Genomic DNA, 22,907 nt, shown 5'->3' with positions numbered 1-22,907 from the left:
AGATGTCGCCAGCAGCTAGTATGAGCAAGAGGGAGGGACATGAGATGAGACGCAGATTTGCAGTAATGAGACTGTTGTTTGGCTGAAGTGCAGGGGGGAGAGAGAGTATTTAGGAATAAGTAGAGTTCATGAGTACAAATGTAAGGTGAGTATAAGAGAGATGGGCTAATGAACAGTGCAGGTGGAGAGGGAGAAGGAGTAAGTGAGTAATGTAGTTTGTTATAGAGACAAGAGGTAGCAAAAAAGAATATGAAGATATTGAGCATTATTCTGAAAGTGGGAACCAAGTAAAGACATAAGACACAGTGTTACAGCAGCACTTGCAAAAGGATACAATGAGATACATAAAACATAGTATTACAAGAGTACTTGCCTTGTGTCTTGCCCCTTGCCCAATCCTTGTTGAATTCTTGTATAATTCTTAAAAATGATTGCCTCACTTATAAAATGTTTACTTTGAAAATGTGAACATATGCTATTGTTAAAAAGTACACACCCCTGTAAGCAGTGCACCCCTGTGCAGTGAACATCCCCTAACTAGCCTGAAATATATACAGGTAGGGTATAGAGTCCACTAAATTTACTTAATTGCTAATCAAATACAGTTGGTAAGGCCAATTGGAATGTTAGAATCTGGTCAGGGTGAGATGAGTTAAGTAAACAGACAATAAAATTTGGAGGGGGTTAAAACTGTGACATAAGAAAACTATACATTTTAGAGTTATAGCAAGTATTGATAAGGAGTGAGCATCACATGGCAATTAATTAGACATTAGAATAGAGACATTGGGAAAAATCATTACATAAAATGCAGGACTTAATTTTAACAGCCTGGATTCAATTGCTCAATATATATATATATATATATATATATATATATATATATATATATATATATATATATATATATATATATATATATATATATATATATACATACATACATATATACAGAGAGACTTGGTGTAAAATGACAGAAAAGCAGGGAATTGCAAGATTTCAGTGCAGGGCCTTAATTCACGTACCAAAAAGAGAGACTTGGTGTAAAATGACAGAAAAGCAGGGAATAGCAAGATTTCAGTGCAGGGCCTTAATTCACGTACCAAAAAGAGAGACTATCGAGAATAACTCAGAGGATCAAATGAAAAAAAGGATGCAGATCATCCCCAGATCCGGGGAAGAACTCCAAGCAGAGCCCAAAGGAGACCCCAATGTCCTCAAAAAGGAACAACCATCTCACGAAGGGAAAACCAGGCCCCAAAAGGACCATGAAATGAACAAGTCCAAAAGGACAATTTCCCAGAGCCTTAGAAAGGCCAAACCGCCCAAAACAGCAGTAAGGAGCCGCTAAGCCCCCAATCCTCCCACGTGAAGAAGAACACTCTAGGTCCCGAGAGTATCGGAATTAAAAGCTTGAAGGCTAAATAAGGACTGAAACATCCTTCCTGCCTCGTGGACTCTTTAGACTGCTTAGCTGAAACTTGTAACATAAAAACAAGAAAACACAAATAATAAAGTGAGCACTCGGCGCCTAAACCGGCCCAGCCAGGCAGAACAGGCACCACGTGTCTGAACAAGCCACGAGACAGAAGAACTGAACCCGAGCAGGACCAGCCTGCAGACAGGGCCATAACTGTCAAGCTGCCTAAATCCTCCCTCAGGGGGGAAGAGAATAACAAACATAGGACTAACTTGTCCCATAACAAATTTCCGCAGAAGCAAACAGCGAGGATTGATCCCAGAGAAAGTTCCCGAAGGAAACATATAATCAAAAATAAAAGACATCCTAACCGGATAAAAGAAAATATAAGGCAACCCGTAGGTTAACACCCAAGAAGAACAGGCATACCCGTAGGACCAGCCAAACGGAACCCTGATCTTCCATCAAACTGGAAAGGATCTCAATAAACTGATAATCAGGAGATTACGTCATCCCCTCATGTCTAATGAGGTGAGCCATTCGAAGTAGAATACTGCGGATTCCCGTATCAGTTAAGGATAGGGTCCTCTAATAACTCAAAAATGTATCTGAGTAAAATGCAAAGGCTCAGTATTCTGTAACAAAAGGCACAACACTCAGGGACAGCTACACTCGCAGGGAACTGCATAGGCCCACCCAAGGCCGGGAGACCGGGGACAATAGTGCACGAACACAAACGCAAATAAATGTCTGGACTTTAAAAACTCATAATCGCCAAAAATATGTGAAAGCGAAAACGTGCTGCGACCTCCGGGGAGAACAAGCCGCCCTGCAAGGAGGGATAAACATAATCTGGGTTACCCACATGTGTAGTAGTAGGGAGCAGTAGGGAACTCGCCTCACGGAGGACAGAAACCCGAGGCGGATGGCTCAGCGGTCCCTTGATTCCCCGAGCCTGAGGAACAAGGCGCTCTAATACGGCATACAGAACATAACTGATTAACATGTGTCAACTGGGCCAATTCGCATTCTTCACAAGTCGAAAAATTTGAACAGTCTCAGCATCAGAATCCTCCATAACTGGATAGAGAATATAATAATATGGACTATAAGAAAACAAAATTTAAACGGCACCTGACACCCACAATGGCTGGGGCACTCACCACCTCCTATGAACCAGACACTGTCAGACCAGAATTTTTCCTACACCACATGGTCAGAAATGCGGAAATGGAAGACCAGATTGTAAACACGCCACACATTACAAACATGATTAAAAACCCTCCTGTTCAATAATCCCCCTCGGGAGATATTAACCCTCGATTCCAAGACACCAAATGGAGTCTCACTGAGACCCTATATTTTTTTTATAAGTCGCGCAAGATAGCACCTTACAGGAAACAAATGAATTACAGTACATTCTGATGAAGTAAAATGAAACGATCTTATCGGAATCTACGCCGTGGAACAGGAACACGGCCCTTCAAATGTGATGGATAGTAGCAGCGCCTCTGCCATGGACTTGAGAGAAGAAAGCAGGCAGAGAAGTGAAGTTTGACAACACTGATTGCTTGTGGACCTGTTAACATGAGTCAGGATGGTTTTGCAGAAAGACTCTCCCTGCATCTCCGGCCCTCACTGAGAGTCTGATAGGATTACTTAAAACTCCCGTCCCATGTTGAAGAGTATTACCCTCTGTAAGAGACAAAGTTCTGACACTTCTCTGCCAACTTCCTGGGACGAAAGGCAAAGAATGACTGGGGGATGAGGGAAGTGGGAGGAGTATTTGAGTATTTGGCTGGGGTGTCTTTGCCTCCTCTTGGTGGCCAGGTTCTTAATTCCCAAAAGTAATGAATGCAGCTGTGGACTCTTTCCATTTATGAAGGAAAAATAACAATATTATATGTCATTTAGGCAACATTCAGATGTCACAATACAGCTTATACACGCAACCTAAAGGTAGTTATATATCATTTATAAACACTTTTGTGTACATAGTACCCTCAGAAAGATAGTACAAGACTGCAATCAGAATGATAATATCTGTTGTTTTAAATATAGACTGTTATTTGCATTTTAAAACAAACAAAAGACACAGGCAGAAAATATTTTGACTTACAGGTAGGAAAATAAAGTAATGTTTGATCATTTTACTTTTTTTTAAAAAATATTAATAAAAAAAATCTAGATTTCAGAATAAGTTTGAATTTTGGAATTATGGATTTGGGGATTTGTACTTGTAGAAGTTTAATGGAAAGTTGCTTCAAATTGCATGCTGTATCTAAATCATGACATAAAAAGTTTGGATTTTATGTCCCTTTAAGGACGTAATAGTAAATATCCAAAAATAGAATTTTAAAGAAGCAAGAACTGATTGAAGATAACTCAGCCAAGCCAACTGCTATCTTATCCAAAATTAGTATATATTTATCATTCTCCACCACAGAAATTATAACACATAATACATAGTTAATACATGGGTAATAGAAAAATGAGAATCATATAGGTCCCCCAATCCAGTCAGTTTAAAGAGACAGTCTACACAACAATTGTTATTGTTTAAAAAGATAGATAATGCCTTTACTCCCCATTCCCCAGCTTTGCACAACCAACATTGTTATATTAATATACTTTATAATATTTAAACCTCTAAATTTCTGTCTGTTTCAAAGGCTCTATTGACAGCCTCTAAATCACATGCTTTTGTATTTGCTTTTCACAACAGGAGACTGCTAGTTCATGTAGGCCATATACTGTAGATCTGCGGTTCTCAACCAAAGTGATCTCAAGGCCTGGTAAATTTTAGCTAGACATGTCCAGGGCCCAGTATATATATATATATATATATATATATATATATATATATATATATATATATATATAGTGAGCAGCAGGGGTGGGCTGATCAGCCAGGAAAATAGGACCTGGGCCGAGGGACCAGCAAGTAGGGGGGCCCACAAATGGCATCTCCACAGATCCTGGTGCATTCCTTAAGCTGGAGTTTTCAGTTGCCCTATCAGTAACTAAGCAAATAAGTGTGGGTTTCGTGGGGGCCCTGGTGGGGGTCTGTCGCTGTGAGGGCCATGGAGTGTGGGGTCTGGCCCTGGAGGTTGGGTGCCCTTTCTCTGGACCTTAATGTTGGGGGTCCTGGCTCTGGAGGTTGAGGGGCCTGTTGGGGGCAGAGCAGGGAGGCTACCATGTTCATTTGCATAAAATTTAATACATTTCGGTCAGTGGGAGGCAGTGTTCCTGGGGCCTTGATTGGTCTCAGTCTGCCCCTGGTGTGCAGTGGGGGCATGACAGGTCGGGGCCCACCAGCAGGGCTGTTGAGAAACCATGCTGTAGATAACATTGTGTTCACGCCCGGGGAGTTATTTAAGAATTAGCACAACACAGTACTAAATGCAAGTCAATAGATAATAAATACAAAATCATGTGATCAGGGGGCTGTCAGAAGATGCTTAGATAGAAGGTAATCACAGAGGTAAAAAGTATATTAATATAACTGTTGGTTGTGCAAAACTGGGGAATGGGTAATAAAGGGATTGGCTATCTTTTAAAACAATAAAAATTATATTGTAGACTGTCCCTTTAAGGGCAGTATTCCAAATCCATTAAAAAAAACGTTTTGATTAGTGTTTCACATAATGTTTTGATTTATAAAATTCTGCCAGCTTAAACACTTAAAGGATCAATATAGTGCAACAATGACAAGCTCTAATTCGTTAGGAGCGTGACATTTTATTATTAGCAACCCTGCAAGTGTATACAGGATCACTGGCTGAGAATAAATGGACAGTGACCCAATCAGCACTGGCATTTGAGCAACTACTACTTTAACTTTAACATATTAAACCAATTTGCAGGGGTTAAACACATAGACTTGCAGTGTCTCTAGTGCTAAAATGATATGCACTTGTGAATTACACCATATAAGTTTTGCACTATAATGGGCCTTTAAATAAAGTTGAGAAAAAAAAAATGTTTTCAGCTACATTTATCGTCTGTTGGCACAGTTTTTAGTGTGAGAGTTTTGTTCATGCTTAGGAGCAGATTTAACAAGCAAGGTCGTAATACCGCTGCTCCTTAAGTTGTCCGCCACCTTTTACAATCAGGGTTATTGACACCCCCTGCTAGCGGCAGATTGGCTGAGAATGTGCAGAGGGCAGCACTGCGCAAACATTTCACCAGAAATGCTTGTGCAATGTTAAATGCTGACAGTGTATGCAGTCGGCATTTAGCGATGCAAGGCGGACAGGATTCGCTGCAGCGAATCATGTCCGTCCGAGGTATGATAAATATAACCCTTTGTTTATATGTTTATTTAAAAATATAAATAGATCAAATATTTCTCCAATTGTACCTTTACACTAGGAAACTTATACACAATTTAAATACAGGGATAAGATTGTTAATTTATGATTGCAACAAACATTTTAAATGTTTAAAAAAGTTAATGCCACACATTATGAATTTATATGAATGGTTAAGTGAAAAAAATGTACTCAGATTAGCAGGACTGGGAATTTCTACTATTCCTGGATGAATAAGAAATTGCAGCGGATGTGTACAAAAATGTTTTTTTTTTTTTTATATATCTTTAGTATTGAGTGGACTAATAACTTCTGGAATATTAACTTTTCTTCCCTGGCTAATGAACTACAGTGAGATTTTTCTGTTCTGCATATTAGGCAGGAATGATCCTTACTGACATATGTTTAAATAATGGGCTCTAATTATGGATACTATCACTGCTTTGGAGCCATTGCTGTGCAAGCGGAGATAAAACAGCCCAAACACATTTGCTCAGTTTGATTGGCAGGCCCTGCAAGAGCAGGAGGCAGCACTGTACAAGGAAATACTTGTGTAATAGCCACTTCACTTCTGCACTCCTTTTACTTTGTGAAGGTTGGTGAAAACCCCTATGAAAAGAAAGTGAAAAATGTTCCATACAGTTTTTTGTGTGTTTATATTTTCATTCGTGTGTTATAATGTCAAAGGTTTTACCAATTCAAACAAGAGAACTTCTGATGGATTGGAATGGCTAAGAAAACAAAGCCAAAAGTTGCGCATGTTTCGGTATGGCGCTCCTGATAGACTGGTAGGGATGTAGTTATAAAGTTTACACTCATAAATAATATAATAAAATCTTACTCGGAGATCCTTCTTCATGGATACCATTTGGACCATTGCCATTAATTGTATGTTCTTTATTGCAGTGAAGGGGTCCCTCATTTTCCTCAATGTCAGTTGGTGCTCTAACATATCGACTACAAGAAAATAAAAATGATTAAGTATCTCAAAGAATTACAAAGGCTCCAATAGATCTTTTTGTTCTATTCAAAGTTATTATACATGGAGTAAATAACTGCTAATGTTTTATTTGTTTCATACTTAAAGGGACAGGAGAGTCAAATTAAATGTTCATGATTCAGATAAAAGCATGCAAGTTTACAAATTTAGTTCTATTAACACATTTTCTTTGTTCTCTTGATATTCTTTGTTGAAGAGTAAACCTAGGAGGCTGATAGAAGCTTACGCGTGTGCATTTTTGTTTAGCAGCCTAAGTCAGCAATATTTGAAACTTTGTATAACATTGCTATAAACATTGATGCAAACATTGCTGCCAGATGGATACAGTCGTGTTCATGTTCCTAGCTCACCTAGGAATACTTTTTAACAAAGGATACAAGAGAACCAAATAAAGTAGATAATAGAAGTAAATTAGAGAGTTTAAAATGCCACATTCTATACAATCCATTTAAGTTTAATTTTGACTTTACTGTCCCTTTAAATAGTTTGCTTCTTACCATCAAAAAAATAATTTTTCAAGTTATAATGGAGTAAAACAAAAGCAATACAAGAGCCACACGCAATAGCACAAGCACAAATTGTACCAATGATTACAGAGCTAAAGAGAAAATAATAAGAATAACATAATTTATGTAAGAACTTACCTGATAAATTCATTTCTTTCATATTAGCAAGAGTCCATGAGCTAGTGACGTATGGGATATACATTCCTACCAGGAGGGGCAAAGTTTCCCAAACCTCAAAATGCCTATAAATACACCCCTCACCACACCCACAATTCAGTTTAACGAATAGCCAAGAAGTGGGGTGATAAGAAAAAAGTGCGAAAGCATATAAAATAAGGAATTGGAATAATTGTGCTTTATACAAAAAAATCATAACCACCACAAAAAAGGGCGGGCCTCATGGACTCTTGCTAATATGAAAGAAATGAATTTATCAGGTAAGTTCTTACATAAATTATGTTTTCTTTCATGTAATTAGCAAGAGTCCATGAGCTAGTGACGTATGGGATAATGACTACCCAAGATGTGGATCTTTCCACACAAGAGTCACTAGAGAGGGAGGGATAAAATAAAGACAGCCAATTCCTGCTGAAAATAATCCACACCCAAAATAAAGTTTAATGAAAAACATAAGCAGAAGATTCAAACTGAAACCACTGCCAGAAGTACTTTTCTACCAAAAACTGCTTCAGAAGAAGAAAACACATCAAAATGGTAGAATTTAGAAAAAGTATGCAAAGAGGACCAAGTTGCTGCTTTGCAAATCTGATCAATCGAAGCTTCATTCCTAAACGCCCAGGAAGTAGAAACTGAACTAGTAGAATGAACTGTAATCCTTAGAGGCGGAGTTTTACCCGACTCGACATAAGCATGATGAAATAAAGATTTCAACCAAGATGCCAAAGAAATGGCAGAAGCTTTCTGGCCTTTTCTAGAACCGGAAAAGATAACAAATAAACTAGAAGTCTTACGGAAAGACTTAGTAGCTTCAACATAATATTTCAAAGCTCTAACAACATCCAAAGAATGCAACGATTTCTCCCTAGAATTCTTAGGATTAGGACATAATGAAGGAACCACAAATTCTCTACTAATGTTGTTGGAATTCACAACTTTAGGTAAAAAATCAAAAGAAGTTCGCAACACCGCCTTATCCTGATGAAAAATCAGAAAAGGAGACTCACAAGAAAGAGCAGATAATTCAGAAACTCTTCTGGCAGAAGAGATTGCCAAAAGGAACAAAACTTTCCAAGAAAGTAATTTAATGTCCAATGAATGCATAGGTTCAAACGGAGGAACTTGAAGAGCCCCCAGAACCAAATTCAAACTCCAAAGAGGAGAAATTGACTTAATGACAGGTTTTATACGAACCAAAGCTTGTACAAAACAATGAATATCAGGAAGAATAGCAATCTTTCTATGAAAAAGAACAGAAAGAGCAGAGATTTGACCTTTCAAGGAACTTGCGGACAAACCCTTATCTAAACCATCCTGAAGAAACTGTAAAATTCTCGGTATTCTAAAAGAATGCCAAAAAATGATGAGAAAGACACCAAGAAATATAAGTCTTCCAGACTCTAAAATATATCTCTCTAGATACAGATTTACGCGCCTGTAACATAGTATTAATCACAGAGTCAGAGAAACCTCTTTGACCCAGAATCAAGCATTCAATCTCCATACCTTTAAATTTAAGGATTTCAGATGGAAAAAAGGACCTTGCGACAGAAGGTCTGGTCTTAACGGAAGAGTCCACGGTTGGCAAGAGGCCATCCGGACCAGATCCGCATACCAAAACCTGTGAGGCCATGCCGGAGCTACCAGCAGAACAAACGAGCATTCCTTCAGAATCTTGGAGATTACTCTTGGAAGAAAAACTAGAGGCGGAAAGATATAGGCAGGATGATACTTCCAAGGAAGTTAAAAATGCATCCACTGCCTCCGCCCGAGGATCCCGGGATCCGGACAGATACCAGGGAAGTTTCTTGTTTAGATGAGAAGCCATCAGATCTATTTCTGGGAGTTCCCACATTTGAACAATCTGAGGAAATACCTCTGGGTGAAGAGACCATTCGCCCAAGTGCTACGTTTGGCGACTGAGATAATCGGCTTTCCAATTGTCCATACCTGGGATATGAACCGCAGAGATTAGACAGGAGCTGGATTCCGCCCAAACCAAAATTCGAGATACTTCTTTCATAGCCAGAGGACTGTGAGTCCCTCCTTGATGATTGATGTATGCCACAGTTGTGACATTGTCTATCTGAAAACAAATGAACAACTCTCTCTTCAGAAGAGGCCAAGACTGAAGAGCTCTGAAAATTGCACGGAGTTCCAAAATATTGATCGGAAATCTCACCTCCTGAGATTCCCAAACCCCTTGTGCCGTCAGATACCCCCACACAGCTCCCCAACCTGTAAGACTTGCATCTGTTGAGATTATAGTCCAGGTCGGAAGAACAAAGAAGCCCCCTGAACTAAACAATGGTGATCTGTCCACCATGTCAGAGAGTGTCGTAAAATCGGTTTAAAGATATTAATTGAGATATCTTTGAGTAATCCCTGCACCATTGGTTCAGCATACAGAGCTGAAGAGGTCGCATGTGAAAACGAGCAAAGGAGATCGCATCTGATGCGGCAGTCCTAAGACCTAACATTTCCATGCATAAGGCTACCAAAGGGAATGATTGTGACTGAAGGTTTTGACAAGCTGATATCAATGTTAAACTTCTCTTGTCTGACAAGGACAGAGTCATAGACACTGAATCTATCTAGAAACCTAAAAAGGTTACCCTTGTCTGAGGAATCAATGAACTGATTGGTAAATTGATCCTCCAACCATGAACTTGAAGAAACAACACAAGTCGATTCGTATGAGATTCTTCGAAAATGAGAAGACTGAGCAAGTACCAAGATATCGTCCAAATAAGGAAATACCAAAACCCTGTTCTCTGATTACAGAAAGAAGGGCACCGAGAACCTTTGAAAAAAATTCTTGGAACTGAGGCTAGGCCAAACGGTAGAGCCACAAAACTGGTAATGCTTGTCTAAAAAGAGAATCTCAGACACTAAAAGTGATCTGGATGAATCGGAATATGCAGATACACATCCTGTAAATCTATTGTAGACATATAATGCCCTTGCTAAACAAAAGGCAGGATAGTCCTACAGTAACCATCTTGAATGTTGGTATCCTAACATAACGATTCAATAATGATAGATCCGGAACTGGTCTGAAGGAATTGACCTTCTTTGGTACAATGAAGAGATAAAATAAAACCCCAGCCCCTGTTCCAGAACTGGAACTGGCATAATTACTCCAGCCAACTCTAGATCTGAAACACATTTCAGAAATGCTGAGCCTTGCTGTGTTAACTGAGACACGGGAAAGAAAAAAATCTCTTAGCAGGAGGCCTTAACTTGAAGCCAATTCTGTACCTTTCTGAAACAATGTTCTGAAACCAGAGATTGAGAACTGAATTGATCCAAATTTCTTTGAAGAAAACGTAATCTGCCCCATACTAGCTGAGCTGGAATAAGGGCCGCACCTTCATAGGTACTTAGGAGCTGGCTATAGGTTTCTATAAGGCTTGGATATATTCCAAACTGAAAATAGTTTCCAAACTAATACCGCTCCTGAGGATGAAGGATCAGGCTTTTGTTCCTTATTGTGAGGAAAGGAACGAAAATGATTATTTACCCTGGAAAGAAAGGGAAAGCAAAGTTGACTTAGAAGACATATCAGCATTCCAAGTTTAATCCATAAAGCTTTTCTAGCTAAAATAGCTAGAGACATATACCTGACATCAACTCTTAATGATATCAAAAGATGGTATCACCAATAAAATTATTAGCATGTTATAGAATAATAATAATGCTATAAAATTATGATCTGTTACTTGTTGCGCTAAAGCTTCTAACCAAAAAGTTGAAGCTGCAGCAACATCCACTAAAAATATAGCAGGTCTAAGAAGATTACCTGAACATAAGTAAGCTTTTCTTAGAAAGGATTCAATTTTCCTATCTAAAGGATCCTTAAATGAAGTACTATCTGCCGTAGGAATAGTAGTACATTAGCAGGAGTAGAGACAGCCCCATAACCTTAGGGATTTTTGTCCCAAAAAACTCTAATCTGTCAGATGGCACAGGATATAATTGCTTAAACGTCTAGAAGGAGTAAATAAATTACCCAAATTATTCCATTCCCTGGAAATTACTTCAGAAATAGCATCAGGGAGATTAAACACTTCTGGAATAACTACAGGAGATTTAAAGAACCTTATTTAAACGTTTACATTTAGTATCAAGAGGACCAGAATCCTCTATTTCTAATGCAAATAATACTTCTTTAAGTAAAGAACGAATAAATTCCATCTTGAACAAATACAAAGATTTATCAGCATCAACCTCTGAGACAGAAACCTCTGAACCAGAAGAACCATTATCAGTATCAGAATGATGATGTTCATTTAAAAATTCATCTGAAAAAAGAGAAGTTTTAAAAGACTTTTATGTATACTAGAAGGAGAAATAACAGACATAGCCTTCTTAATGGATTTAAAAAATAAAATCTCTTATGTTATCAGGAACACTCTGAAAATTAGATGTTGACGGAACAGCAACAGGTAATGTAACAGTACTAAAGGAAATTTTATCTGCATTAATAAGTTTGACATGACATGCAATACAAACAACAGCTGGAGAAACAGATACCAAAAGTTTATAGCAGATACACTTAGCTTGGTAGCTCCAGCACTGGGCAGTGATTTTCCTGAAGTATCTTCTGACTCAGTTGCAACGTGGAACATCTTGCAATATGTAAAAGAAAAAAACAACATATAAAGCAAAATTGATCAAATTCCTTAAATGACAGTTTCAGGAATGGGAAAAAAATGCCAGTGAACAAGCTTCTAGCAACCAGAAGCAATAAATAATGAGACTTAAATAATGTGGAGACAAAAATGACGCCCATATTTTTTAGCGCCAAAAAAGACGCCAAAAAATGACGCAACTTCCGGCGACACGTATGACGCCGGAAACAGAAAAAAAAATTTGCGCCAAAAAAGTCCGCGCCAAGAATGACGCAATAAAATGAAGCATTTTCTGCCCCCGCGAGCCTAACAGCCCGCAGAGAAAAAGTCAAAATTTTTTAAGGTAAGAAAAAATGATTGAAACAAATGCATTTATCCCAAATATGAAACTGACTGTCTGAAAAATAAGGAATGTTGAACATTCTGAGTCAAGGCAAATAAATGTTTGAATACATATATTTAGAACTTTATAAACAAAGTGCCCAACCATAGCTTAGAGTGTCACAGAAAATAAGATTTACTTACCCCAGGACACTCATCTACATGTTTGTAGAAAGCCAAACCAGTACTGAAACGAGAATCAGCAGAGGTAATGGTATATATAAGAGTATATCGTCGATCTGAAAAGGGAGGTAAGAGATGAATCTCTACGACCGATAACAGAGAACCTATGAAATAGACCCCATAGAAGGAGATCACTGCATTCAAATAGGCAATACTCTCCTCACATCCCTCTGACATTCACTGCACGCTGAGAGGAAAACCGGGCTCCAACTTGCTGCGGAGCGCATATCAACGTAGAATCTAGCACAAACTTACTTCACCACCTCCATCGGAGGCAAAGTTTGTAAAACTGAATTGTGGGTGTGGTGAGGGGTGTATTTATAGGCATTTTGAGGTTTGGGAAACTTTGCCCCTCCTGGTAGGAATGTATATCCCATACGTCACTAGCTCAGGGAGTCTTGCTAATTACATGAAAGAAACACATTTTTTATAACACCAATTAATCAAAATAAAATGAGGAATATTGACTGCGGGACAATAAATACTACAAACAAAAGAAGAAGAATAGACATAGAAAAAATCCGATTTTTACAAAACCATTAAAATCAGGCAAAAATTCCCAAAACCCAAAAGCTCTATAAACACCTCCCACCTCACTGGTCAATCAGTCTGGCATATAGCCAAGCAAAAAAGGTAGGAAAAGAATAAGAGCAAAATAATAGGAAAAAATATGTAAGCAAAAATAAACCAAACAAAACAGGGTGGGGTCTCGTGGACTCTCACCACCATGAAAGAAACAAATTTATCAGATAAGCATAAATTATGTTTTCTTTCATATAGGTGGTGAGAGTTCACAGTTCATTACTCCTGGGAACTAATACCCAAGCTGTGGAGTCCATGAGTTATGAGAAGTAAGGGCGGAATAAAAAGAACATATTTTTTCACAGTGAAACAAAATCCACTACCCAAATAGAAGCCAAAGAATAAATAGGGTATTTTTTTATTTTAATATGCAATTCAAAATCAAAATAATACTGAGACAGCTTTAAAATGATAGGATTTAGTAAAAGTAAGCAAAAAAGACCAAGAAGCTACCTTGCAGATTTAGTCAACAGAAGCCTCATTCTTATAAGCCCAAGAAGTGGTAACTTAACTGGTAGAAGTGGCAGTAATCAATTTACGTGGAGGCTGTCCCACCTCCAAGTAAGCCTTATTGATCAAAAGAGATGGCAAAGTTTTCTTCCCCCTTCCTGGAACCATAAAAAGTGAACAAACAAGCTAGAATTTTGTCTGAAATCCTAATAATATTTAAAGCCTCTTACAATATCCAAGTTATGAAGAAGCCTCTATGAAGAATTCTAGTCTTAAGACATAAAGAAGGGACAACGAATTCCTGATTTACATAATCTGAAGACAGAAAACTTACGAAAAAAGTCAAATATAGTTCACAAAAGTTCCTTATCCTGATGTAAAATATGATAAGGATAATCACATGAAAAAGCAGAAAACTCAGACTCTTCTAGCATAAAAGATAGCCAAAAGAAACAAAACCTTCCAAGAAAGAGAAATTGGCTTAAACACAGGTTTAATTCTAGCCAAAGCTTGAACAAAACTCTTAATGTTAGGAACAGTGGTGTCACTACAGGGGGGCTAGGGTGGGCATTTGCCCCCCCCATGAAATGGCTTGCCCCCCTGCCTGCCCCCCCCCACCACAATTATTTTTAAATTGTGTTTGTGTATATATTTACTGCCTGTTCGATTTTTATTTTTTGAGTCATTTGATGAGACACTGAGAGATACGATGATGATGATCATGAGGCTAAGCGGCAGCCTAAGGGTAAAGGCAGCGTGCCTCCCAGTGAAGTCCTGGCCTGCTGACCGACCGGCGACTCCTTAAATTATTCAATTCATTGAGTTGACATAGCAATTATTTGGAACTTAAGTCCCGCACTGTCTGTCGCACACACAGCACACGCCTCATGCTGGCTCAACACGCGGCAGCACGGGCTGGTGGCAGCACTGACTCCAATTTTACCCCATGACATGTAATGGCAATCATGGCATGGGAAGAGGGAGGAGCCAGCCAGGTGCTGTGCAGGACAAGACAGAAGACTGAGCTATAGAGCGGGAAGAAGAAGCGGCATCAGCAGGCAGAAAGTCAAAGACGAAGATCTGGGCTGACAGCAAGTACAAAAGACAGTGGTTACTTTAATATATATATATATACAGTGCATATATATATATATATATATATATATATATATATATATATATATATATATATATACACACACATATTTATTTATATATAAAGTGCACAGAAATCCTGCAGTAAATCAGAGTAATCAGGGGCCGAGGGGCGGAACATCTAGCAGCCGGTGCCATGGGGTCTGAGTGGAGCGGGCCCATTAAACAGCAGGCTGAGACTTTTTCTGCTTTATATTTCTATCATTTTTTAAATCTAACTTTTCCTCAGAATTGCTCCATCAGTAGAGGAATTGGGGCCGACTGCAGCACAAAAAGTCTGCTTAGGTCCGTGAATTGTGCTCTGTTTTTCTTCCACCTGCAGTCCACACTGCGCCCAGGAAAAAAAAAAAGCAGAGCTTAATTAAGAGACTAAAACAGACTTGTTTAGTTTGTATTTAGGCACTTACGGGACTGGTAGATTTCCAGGGGCTGACAGGTCATATTTTAGAGTGGTGTTACTGCAGGTTCAGCTGTATACAATGCATGGCACAGTTCCTGAGATTCCTGATCACCAGTGAAACAGACAGAGCAACTTTAAAACGCCTGTACAATTTAGATGTATACAAAATATTTAAAGCTGCACTGAATGCTTCAGCTCTGATCAGTGAAGCAGAAGACACAGATGGTCAGTCACCTCTCATAGTCAAATTTACGGGGTCCTGCTGCTGTCTGCCAGAGATGAGTCTGCTCCATGGAATGTAAGTAAAAACAAGGTCCTAGTGCCCTTTTGTAAGTATGTTTTTAGAAAGTTAGTGGAAAGTTAATTTTTCCATCCATGCAAACAGGTGGCAGGTAGGATGATCCCCTTCAGCAAAAGACATGACAGGATATATTGCTGCACTGGTAGCATTCAAACACTCTCATCTCTGTGAACTTCTCTCACTTGACTTTAAAAATCCTCCATGTCAGTGATTTGACTTTACTGTTGCCCATTAATGTCTCTATAAACTATAATGAAATAATGTGAATGCTTATTTTAGTCTCTATTTAATTTCCTTGCTATATGTGCCAGTGTGTGTGCCATTTTTTTTCCTTATATTTCAATAAAATAGTAATATGTATAACTAAAAAGCCAATGGTGTACAGAAGCCATGTCTTTTAATTCTGATTTCTGGCAACGGTGGACATATTGAGTATAGAGAATGTACATGCTGACCAAATTTCTGTTTTATATACAGGTATACCCCGCTCATACAGTGGGTTAGGGACCGGAGCCCCGCTGTAAAGTGAATACTGCCTTAAAGTGAAACAATGTTGTTTTAGCTTTCTTTTCCCTTGCCAGTGTTTAAAAACATGTTTGAACTAACGTATATTAGGGGTGCAATAGTGCCACGTTTAGTTTACCACTAGCACAGCACAGTATTCAATTAGTATTCAATAAATACTGTACCTCTAAAATAGTGACAATTACTGTAGTACAATTTGCCAGACTATAGCACTGAGACACAGATTGCACTGTAATGCTGTAAATAGAGTGAACTGCGCATAACAAAATGGTGGCAGTCACTTTTCTCGCAATCTCACGAAGATTACAGCACTGTTTCAAAATTCTTGCAGGATGAACTTCAGCTCCACAAAGCGCTGTATTAGCGAAGCGCTGTAAAGTGAGGTATACCTTATATATATATATATATGTGTGTGTGTGTGTGTTGAGATATATAATGTTGCTGCATATATATGAAGGGCATATCCCTAAATTGTTTATATGCTTTTATGGAAATGCAAGATGTCTTGGGGAGGGGAGGGGGGGCCCTGAAACATTTCTTGCACCAGGGCCCACTTTTCATTAGGTCAGACACTGAGTGTCATCCTCAATGAGGTCAGGTCAACCAGTGGGGACTATAATTTAGTTCAAATATTAATATCTACCATATTTTAAAAAAAATGCTTCTAATAGTATTTCAAATGCATGGCTTTACATGTCTGATGTCTGATAATACGTATGTCCCACTAGCCAGTGTGCTATTTTCCATACTGCTCTAATAATTAATTTAACAGACTTCTATTTTCTATATATCTTCTTATGAAAAAAATATGGACTGTTGTAATTTGTCATGTTTCGGTTTGTGATTGTGTGTATGTATGTATGTGCATGTGTGTGTAACTGTGTGTTTGTATTTATATGTATGTATGTATGTGTGCATATGTATGTATATGTGTAACTGTATGTATGTATGTTTATGTATATGCATGTATTAATGTCTGTATGTGTGTGTGTGTATATGTGTGTATATGTGTATGGATGTGTGTGCATGGATGTGTGTGTATGACTGTGTATGTATCTCTGTTTGTGTGTGTGTATGTATCTGTGTATGTGTATGTATCTCTGTGTGTGTGTATGTATGTGGGTATATCTGTTTGTGTGTGTGTGAAAGTATCTCTGTGCGTGACAGTGTGTATCTGTGACTGTGTGTGTGTGAGAGTATGTATGTGTGAGAGTTTATCTCTGTACATGTGTAAGAAGAGTGTGTGTGTGTGTGTCTGTGTGTGTGTGAGAGAGAGAGAGACAGTGTATCTGTGACTGTGTATGTGAGAGAATGAAAGAGTATGTAATACGTATGTGTGAGGATATAACATTTTATTGGGGGGGGCACAACCCACGGCATTAGCACCATGTTATCTATATGGCTCACATGAACTAGCATTCCCCTGTTGTGAAAACCTTAAAAAAAGCATGTGATAAGAGGCTGTCTGTAGTAGCTTAGAAACAGACAGAAGTTTAGAGGTTTAAATGTTATAAAGTATTTTAATATAACAATGTTGGTTGTGTAAAGCTGGGGAATGGGTAGTAAAGGCGTTATCTATCAGTTCATTGGTCTTCATTAGTGAAAACTAGAAAACTCTTGAAAGGTTGTCTTTTAAGGATTAGGTTAGTACAATAAAAACGTATCATTGCATACCACATTACTCTGGTATATATTATTTTTTCAGTGGTATGATTTCGTAGTGAAAATTAGTACCCCCAGTTTTGACTATGGTATCTTATGTGCCCCCCCCCCCCCTATATTTTGTTCCTAGAGTTGCCACTGGTTAGGAAGATTAACAATCTTCTTATGGAACAAACTGAAAGAGCAGAAATCTGACATTTCCAAGAGCTGGCAGATAAACCCTTATCTAACCCATCCTGCATAAATTGTAAAAAAAAAACTAGAAACTCTAAAAGAATGCCAAGAAAACAACATGATCTGCACCAGAAAATAAAGGCCTTCCAGATCTTATAATAAATATTCCTAGTCACAGGCTTGTCAGCCTGTATCAAAGCATAAGACAGGTCTCCGCAACACCTGTGGAAGGCTTGTGACTAAATCTCATGAGGTGAAAAAAGATGCCATTACCCATACTCCCAATACATACCATCCACAAACGCTGCACATTGAGGGGAAATGGGCCTCAACTAAGTCTGAGAACCCCTCTCACTAAAGAATAACATGCACATCTTCATTCTTCAACTTCCTTCAGCGGCGGCAAAGACAAGACTGATTGACCAGTGAGGTGGGAGGGTTTTATAGAACTCTTGGGTTTGGGAATCTTTGCTTCCTACTAGAGGCAGGGAAGATTAATTCCAAGCAGTAATGGATCATGGACTCTCAACGCCTGTATGAAAGGAAAGCTCTCAATATATTTCCAATAATCTCATGAAACCAAGTAGAAGTTACAAATCTACTATCAAAACCTACACTAATCATTGAATCCTGTGAACAAGCATGACTGATTGTCAAGTGATTGCCAGCTGCATGGACAGTTTAAGAAATCCTTTAAATTGAGAGGAAGACCCTAAGACTTTAGCAAAATTCATAGGAAGAAACCTGACATCCTGCATTGCAAGGAAGTGTCATAGACTGATTTCCTGTTGAGAATTATGTAAAGATAAAGGTTTACTGAGATGCACCAAAATGTGATGTTTTCCGGAGCAGCATTAAAAGGACAGTGTACAAAAGCAAGCAGCTGATATGAGTTCATTATATTTATAAAGCTGATTCAGGAACACTGTTTACACAAAGAACTAGGATCTCTCTCTTTTACAAACCCCACTGATAGGTTGATTTGTTCTAATGTATTTTATTTCTATAGGTTTTCTGTACCTAATACACCTCTACTGAAATTTGTAGAAAAGGTGGAGGCTTCGGACAGAAAGATAGCTATTTAAAATGACAAAATAAGGGTAAAGGAGTAATTTGTAGACAATGTTATACACTCTATACCATGGGGATATCAGAGCAGCCTTAAGTGATCTGAATAAATGTCATACTTCAGATACATAGAGTTCAAGAAATGACTCCAGAGCAAAAAAATCCAATAAGGGGCTCTCAAGAAACTGCTCATTTGTTTCAGAATTCGTCAAAACACTCAGCATTTTTTCTTTGGAAAAAAAAAAGGTTGGAATAAAGTCTATGAAAGAGGGACAGAAAGATCCAGAATAACTTCTACAAAGCCGTTGCATTACATAGTTAGGCAAATGACCCGACAAAAGATTTTTTTTTTAAAGAGGAGGCCTAGGAATATCTATTTAATTAATCATGTGAAAAAGGATTATTTATCCAGGACATTGAAAACTAGACAAAGTTAATTGTTACACATGGAATAACCATGAAAAAACCCTGAATATCTGATCCAATCAGATAATGTATACTTCTGCATGATTTAATGTTTTAACCATTTCTTGAATCTTGTTTACATTAAAGGGATATTAAAGAGTGCTCATTTAGTAAAAACAAATATTTTACATCAAAATTAACATAAAAAGAAACAGATTGTGTAAAAAACAACAAACAACTCTGCGTAACCTCAGCCCTCAGGGTGATAAGAGAGCTGATATGTTGGCAACTTTTTTTGCATTCTGTCTGATCTGAGCATGGGCAAATCTAACTCTGTTTATCTAGTTTATTAACTTAATAGTAAACCACTCATGTTATTTTAGAAGTTTTATGACATCATGCAAGATAAACCTTCCTGTAGAGACCACTGCCTCCTTTAAATGCTATGACAGGAAGCAATGGACATCACACATATTAAGTTTAAAAAAATAAATATAAGGAAAAATCCATTTGAAATGATGAATAATATATATTGCAATGATTTTTATTACGATCAGCCTGGAACTTTTGGGTGCTGCATAGAACGATGAAGGCAATCCTGAATCTGCACCCACGTGGAACGGAGTTGCAGGAGATGCTCCTCCAAAGCCGGAATACCTTGAGACATGAATGAATCGGGCAACAAGGATGGTTGAAACCCATAATTCGCCATGAATGGGGATAACTTGGAGGAAGCATTAATAGCACTATTACGAGCAAACTCTGCCCAAGGTAACAGTTCAGACCAATTATTGTGGTGATCTGAGACATAGCAACAGAGGAACTGTTCCAGAGCTTGATTACACCGTTCCGCAGCCCCATTGGATTGAGGGTGATATGCTGAGGAGAAGGAAAGCTGGATCCCCATTTGAGCACAAAAGGAACGCCAAAATCTGGAGACAAACTGGCTACCCCGGTCCGACACTATCTCCTTGGGTAACCCATGTAAACCGGAAGACCTCCCGGGCAAAAATTGAAGCAATCTCCTGAGCGGTAGGCAGCTTCATCAAGGGAATGCAATGTGACATTTTAGAAAAACGGTCAACCACCATAAGGATAACAGTATTGCCATTGGAAACAGGGAGCTCGACAATGAAGTCCATGGAAAGATGTGTCCAAGGGCGCTCACCATTAGCAATAGATTGAAGAAGACCCACAGGAAGACGTTGAGGAGTCTTATTCAGTGCACAAACTGAGCAGGAGGCAACATACGTAGCAACATTAGAACGAAGACCTGGCCACCAGAATTGTCAAGTGACAGACCAAATCATTTGGTTCTTGCCTGGGTGACCTGCGGCTTTAGGATAGTGGTAAGTGTGCAAAAGTTTAGTTAGAAGATTTTCAGGAACAAAACACTTACCACTAGGTTTCTCAGGCGGTGCATTGGTTTGGGCAGCCAGGATCTCCTCCCCCAAGGGAGAAGTCAAATTAGTACATATGGTAGCCAAAATATGGTCAGGAGGTATAACAGGAGTAGGTACAGACTCCTCCTTGGACAGAGGCAAAAATTGTCGAGAGAGGGCATCAGCCCTAACATTCTTACTACCAGGCAGGTAGGAGACCACATAATTAAATAGAGACAAAAAAAGCGCCCATCTGGCCTGTCGGGGCGACAAACGTTTTGCTTCAGATAGATAAGTTAAATTCTTTTGGTCAGTAAGAATGAGCACTGGCACGCTAGTACCCTCGAGAAGATGCCTCCATTCCTTGAGTGCCAAAATTATGGCCAGTAATTCCCTGTCGCCAATTTCATAATTGCACTCTGCTGGAGACAATTTCTGAGAGAAGAAACCACACGGATGCAAGGAACCGTCAGGCGTAGGACGTTGAGACAAGAGGGCACCTACTCCAGTCTCAGACGCATCGACCTCAAGAACGAAAGGCAGGACAGGGTTAGGATGAGCCAGAACTGGAGTGGCAGCAAAGGCAGTCTTAAGACTATCAAAGGCCTCAATGGCAGTAGGTGACCAATGGAGTGGATCATTCTCTTTACGGGTCATGTCTGTGATAGGTTTGACCAAGGAAGAAAAGTTTTTAATAAACTTTCTATAGTAATTGGCGAACCCCAAAAAACGTTGAATAGACCGAAGACCAACTGGGCGAGGCCACTGCAGATAACTTGTCAGGATCCATGGAGAACCCTGCAACGGAGATAACATAACCTAGGAAGGTTACTTGAGTCTGATGGAACTCACATTTCTCAAGTTTACAAAACTGGCCGTTCTCACATAGTCTCTGAAGAACCCGTGTAACATCAGAACGATGAGCCTCAAGTGTGGGTGAGTGTATGAGGATGTCGTCGAAGTATACCACAACACACTGTTGCAACATATCTCGTAGGACATCATTAATAAATTCCTGAAAAACAGCAGGAGCATTACATAGGCCAAAGGGCATTACAAGATACTCATAATGCCCGCTCCTGGTGTTAAATGTTGTTTTCCATTCGTGACCCTTCTTAATCCTAACGAGATTGTGCGCTCCTCTCAAATCAAGTTTAGTAAAGACCGTAGCTCCCTTGAGGCGGTCAAAGAGTTCCGTAATGAGTGGAATATGGTAAGCATTCTAAATGGTAAGACGATTAAGACCCCTATAATCGATACATGGTCTTAACTCACCACCCTTTTTCTTCACAAAGAAGAAGCCAGCCCCTGCAGGAGAGCAGGATTTGCGGATGATCCCCCGCGACAGAGCATCGGCAACATACTCCTCCATAGCACAATTCTCTGCCACAGACAGAGGGTACATCCGGCCCCGAGGAGGAATGGCTCCGGGTTGCAGGTCTATGGCACAATCGTAAAACCGGTGAGGAGGCAACATACTGGCACGCACCTTGTCAAACACGTCTCTGAACTCTCGGTACTCCTCTGGCAATTGAGATACCGAAGAAGTGTACAAGACTTTAACTGGCTTCCGAAGACAAGTGGAAATACATTGCGGGGACCACGACAAAATTTTGGACCTGCGCCAGTCGAGACTGGGATTGTGCTTTTGGAGCCAGGGATAACCCAGAACAACTGGAAAATGCGGAGAGTTTATCACCTGGAACTGGAGGGTTTCAAAATGGAGAGCCCCAACAGCCATGGACAACGGAGCAGTTTCGTGAGTAACGAGTGCGGGCTGAAGGGGCCTGCCATCAATGGCCTCAATATCAAGCGGAACGGACCGAGGCAAAACAGGAATGGAGTGCTTTGATACAAAAGCACTGTCAATGAAATAGCCAGCAGCACCGGAGTCAACAAGAGCCTGAGTGACTAAGGAGGAGTCCACCCAGGAAAGGACAACCGTGACCAAAGGTTTCTCCTTAAGCGGTTCCGGGGACAAGGATAAACCACCCAAGGTCTGCCCCCAACAGGACCTTAGGTGTGAGCGTTTCCCGGCCGTGTAGGACAAGACTTCAAAAGGTGGCCCTGTAAGCCACAATAGAGGCAGAGCCCCTCCCTCCTCCTAAAGGCCCTCTCCCCCGCGGAGAGACGCGTGAATCCCAACTGCATCGGCTCAGCAGTACCTGGTGACTCGGGACCAGGAGGCA

The 22,907-nt window shown here is 39.5% G+C and overlaps 1 protein-coding gene across 2 annotated transcripts in view; it reads right to left on the bottom strand.

The window, feature by feature from the left end:
- The window catches only part of USP15 (ubiquitin specific peptidase 15), a 449,675-nt gene that overhangs the window by 238,234 nt on the left and 188,534 nt on the right, over positions 1-22,907 (bottom strand). Inside the window, exon 14 of one of the 2 annotated variants that reach the window (XM_053716753.1) lies at positions 6,575-6,690. In XM_053716753.1, coding sequence (XP_053572728.1) covers positions 6,575-6,690 — 116 coding nt within the window. Of the gene's footprint in view, positions 1-6,574; positions 6,691-22,907 lie in introns of those variants that run through there. The other variant, XR_008402812.1, reaches the window with a different exon arrangement.

This window comes from Bombina bombina, chromosome 6 (assembly GCF_027579735.1).
Source record: "Bombina bombina isolate aBomBom1 chromosome 6, aBomBom1.pri, whole genome shotgun sequence".
In the NCBI taxonomy this organism is placed as follows: domain Eukaryota; kingdom Metazoa; phylum Chordata; class Amphibia; order Anura; family Bombinatoridae; genus Bombina; species Bombina bombina.
Note: the sequence above shows the minus strand (reverse complement) of the source record. Positions and strands in the feature narration are given on the sequence as shown.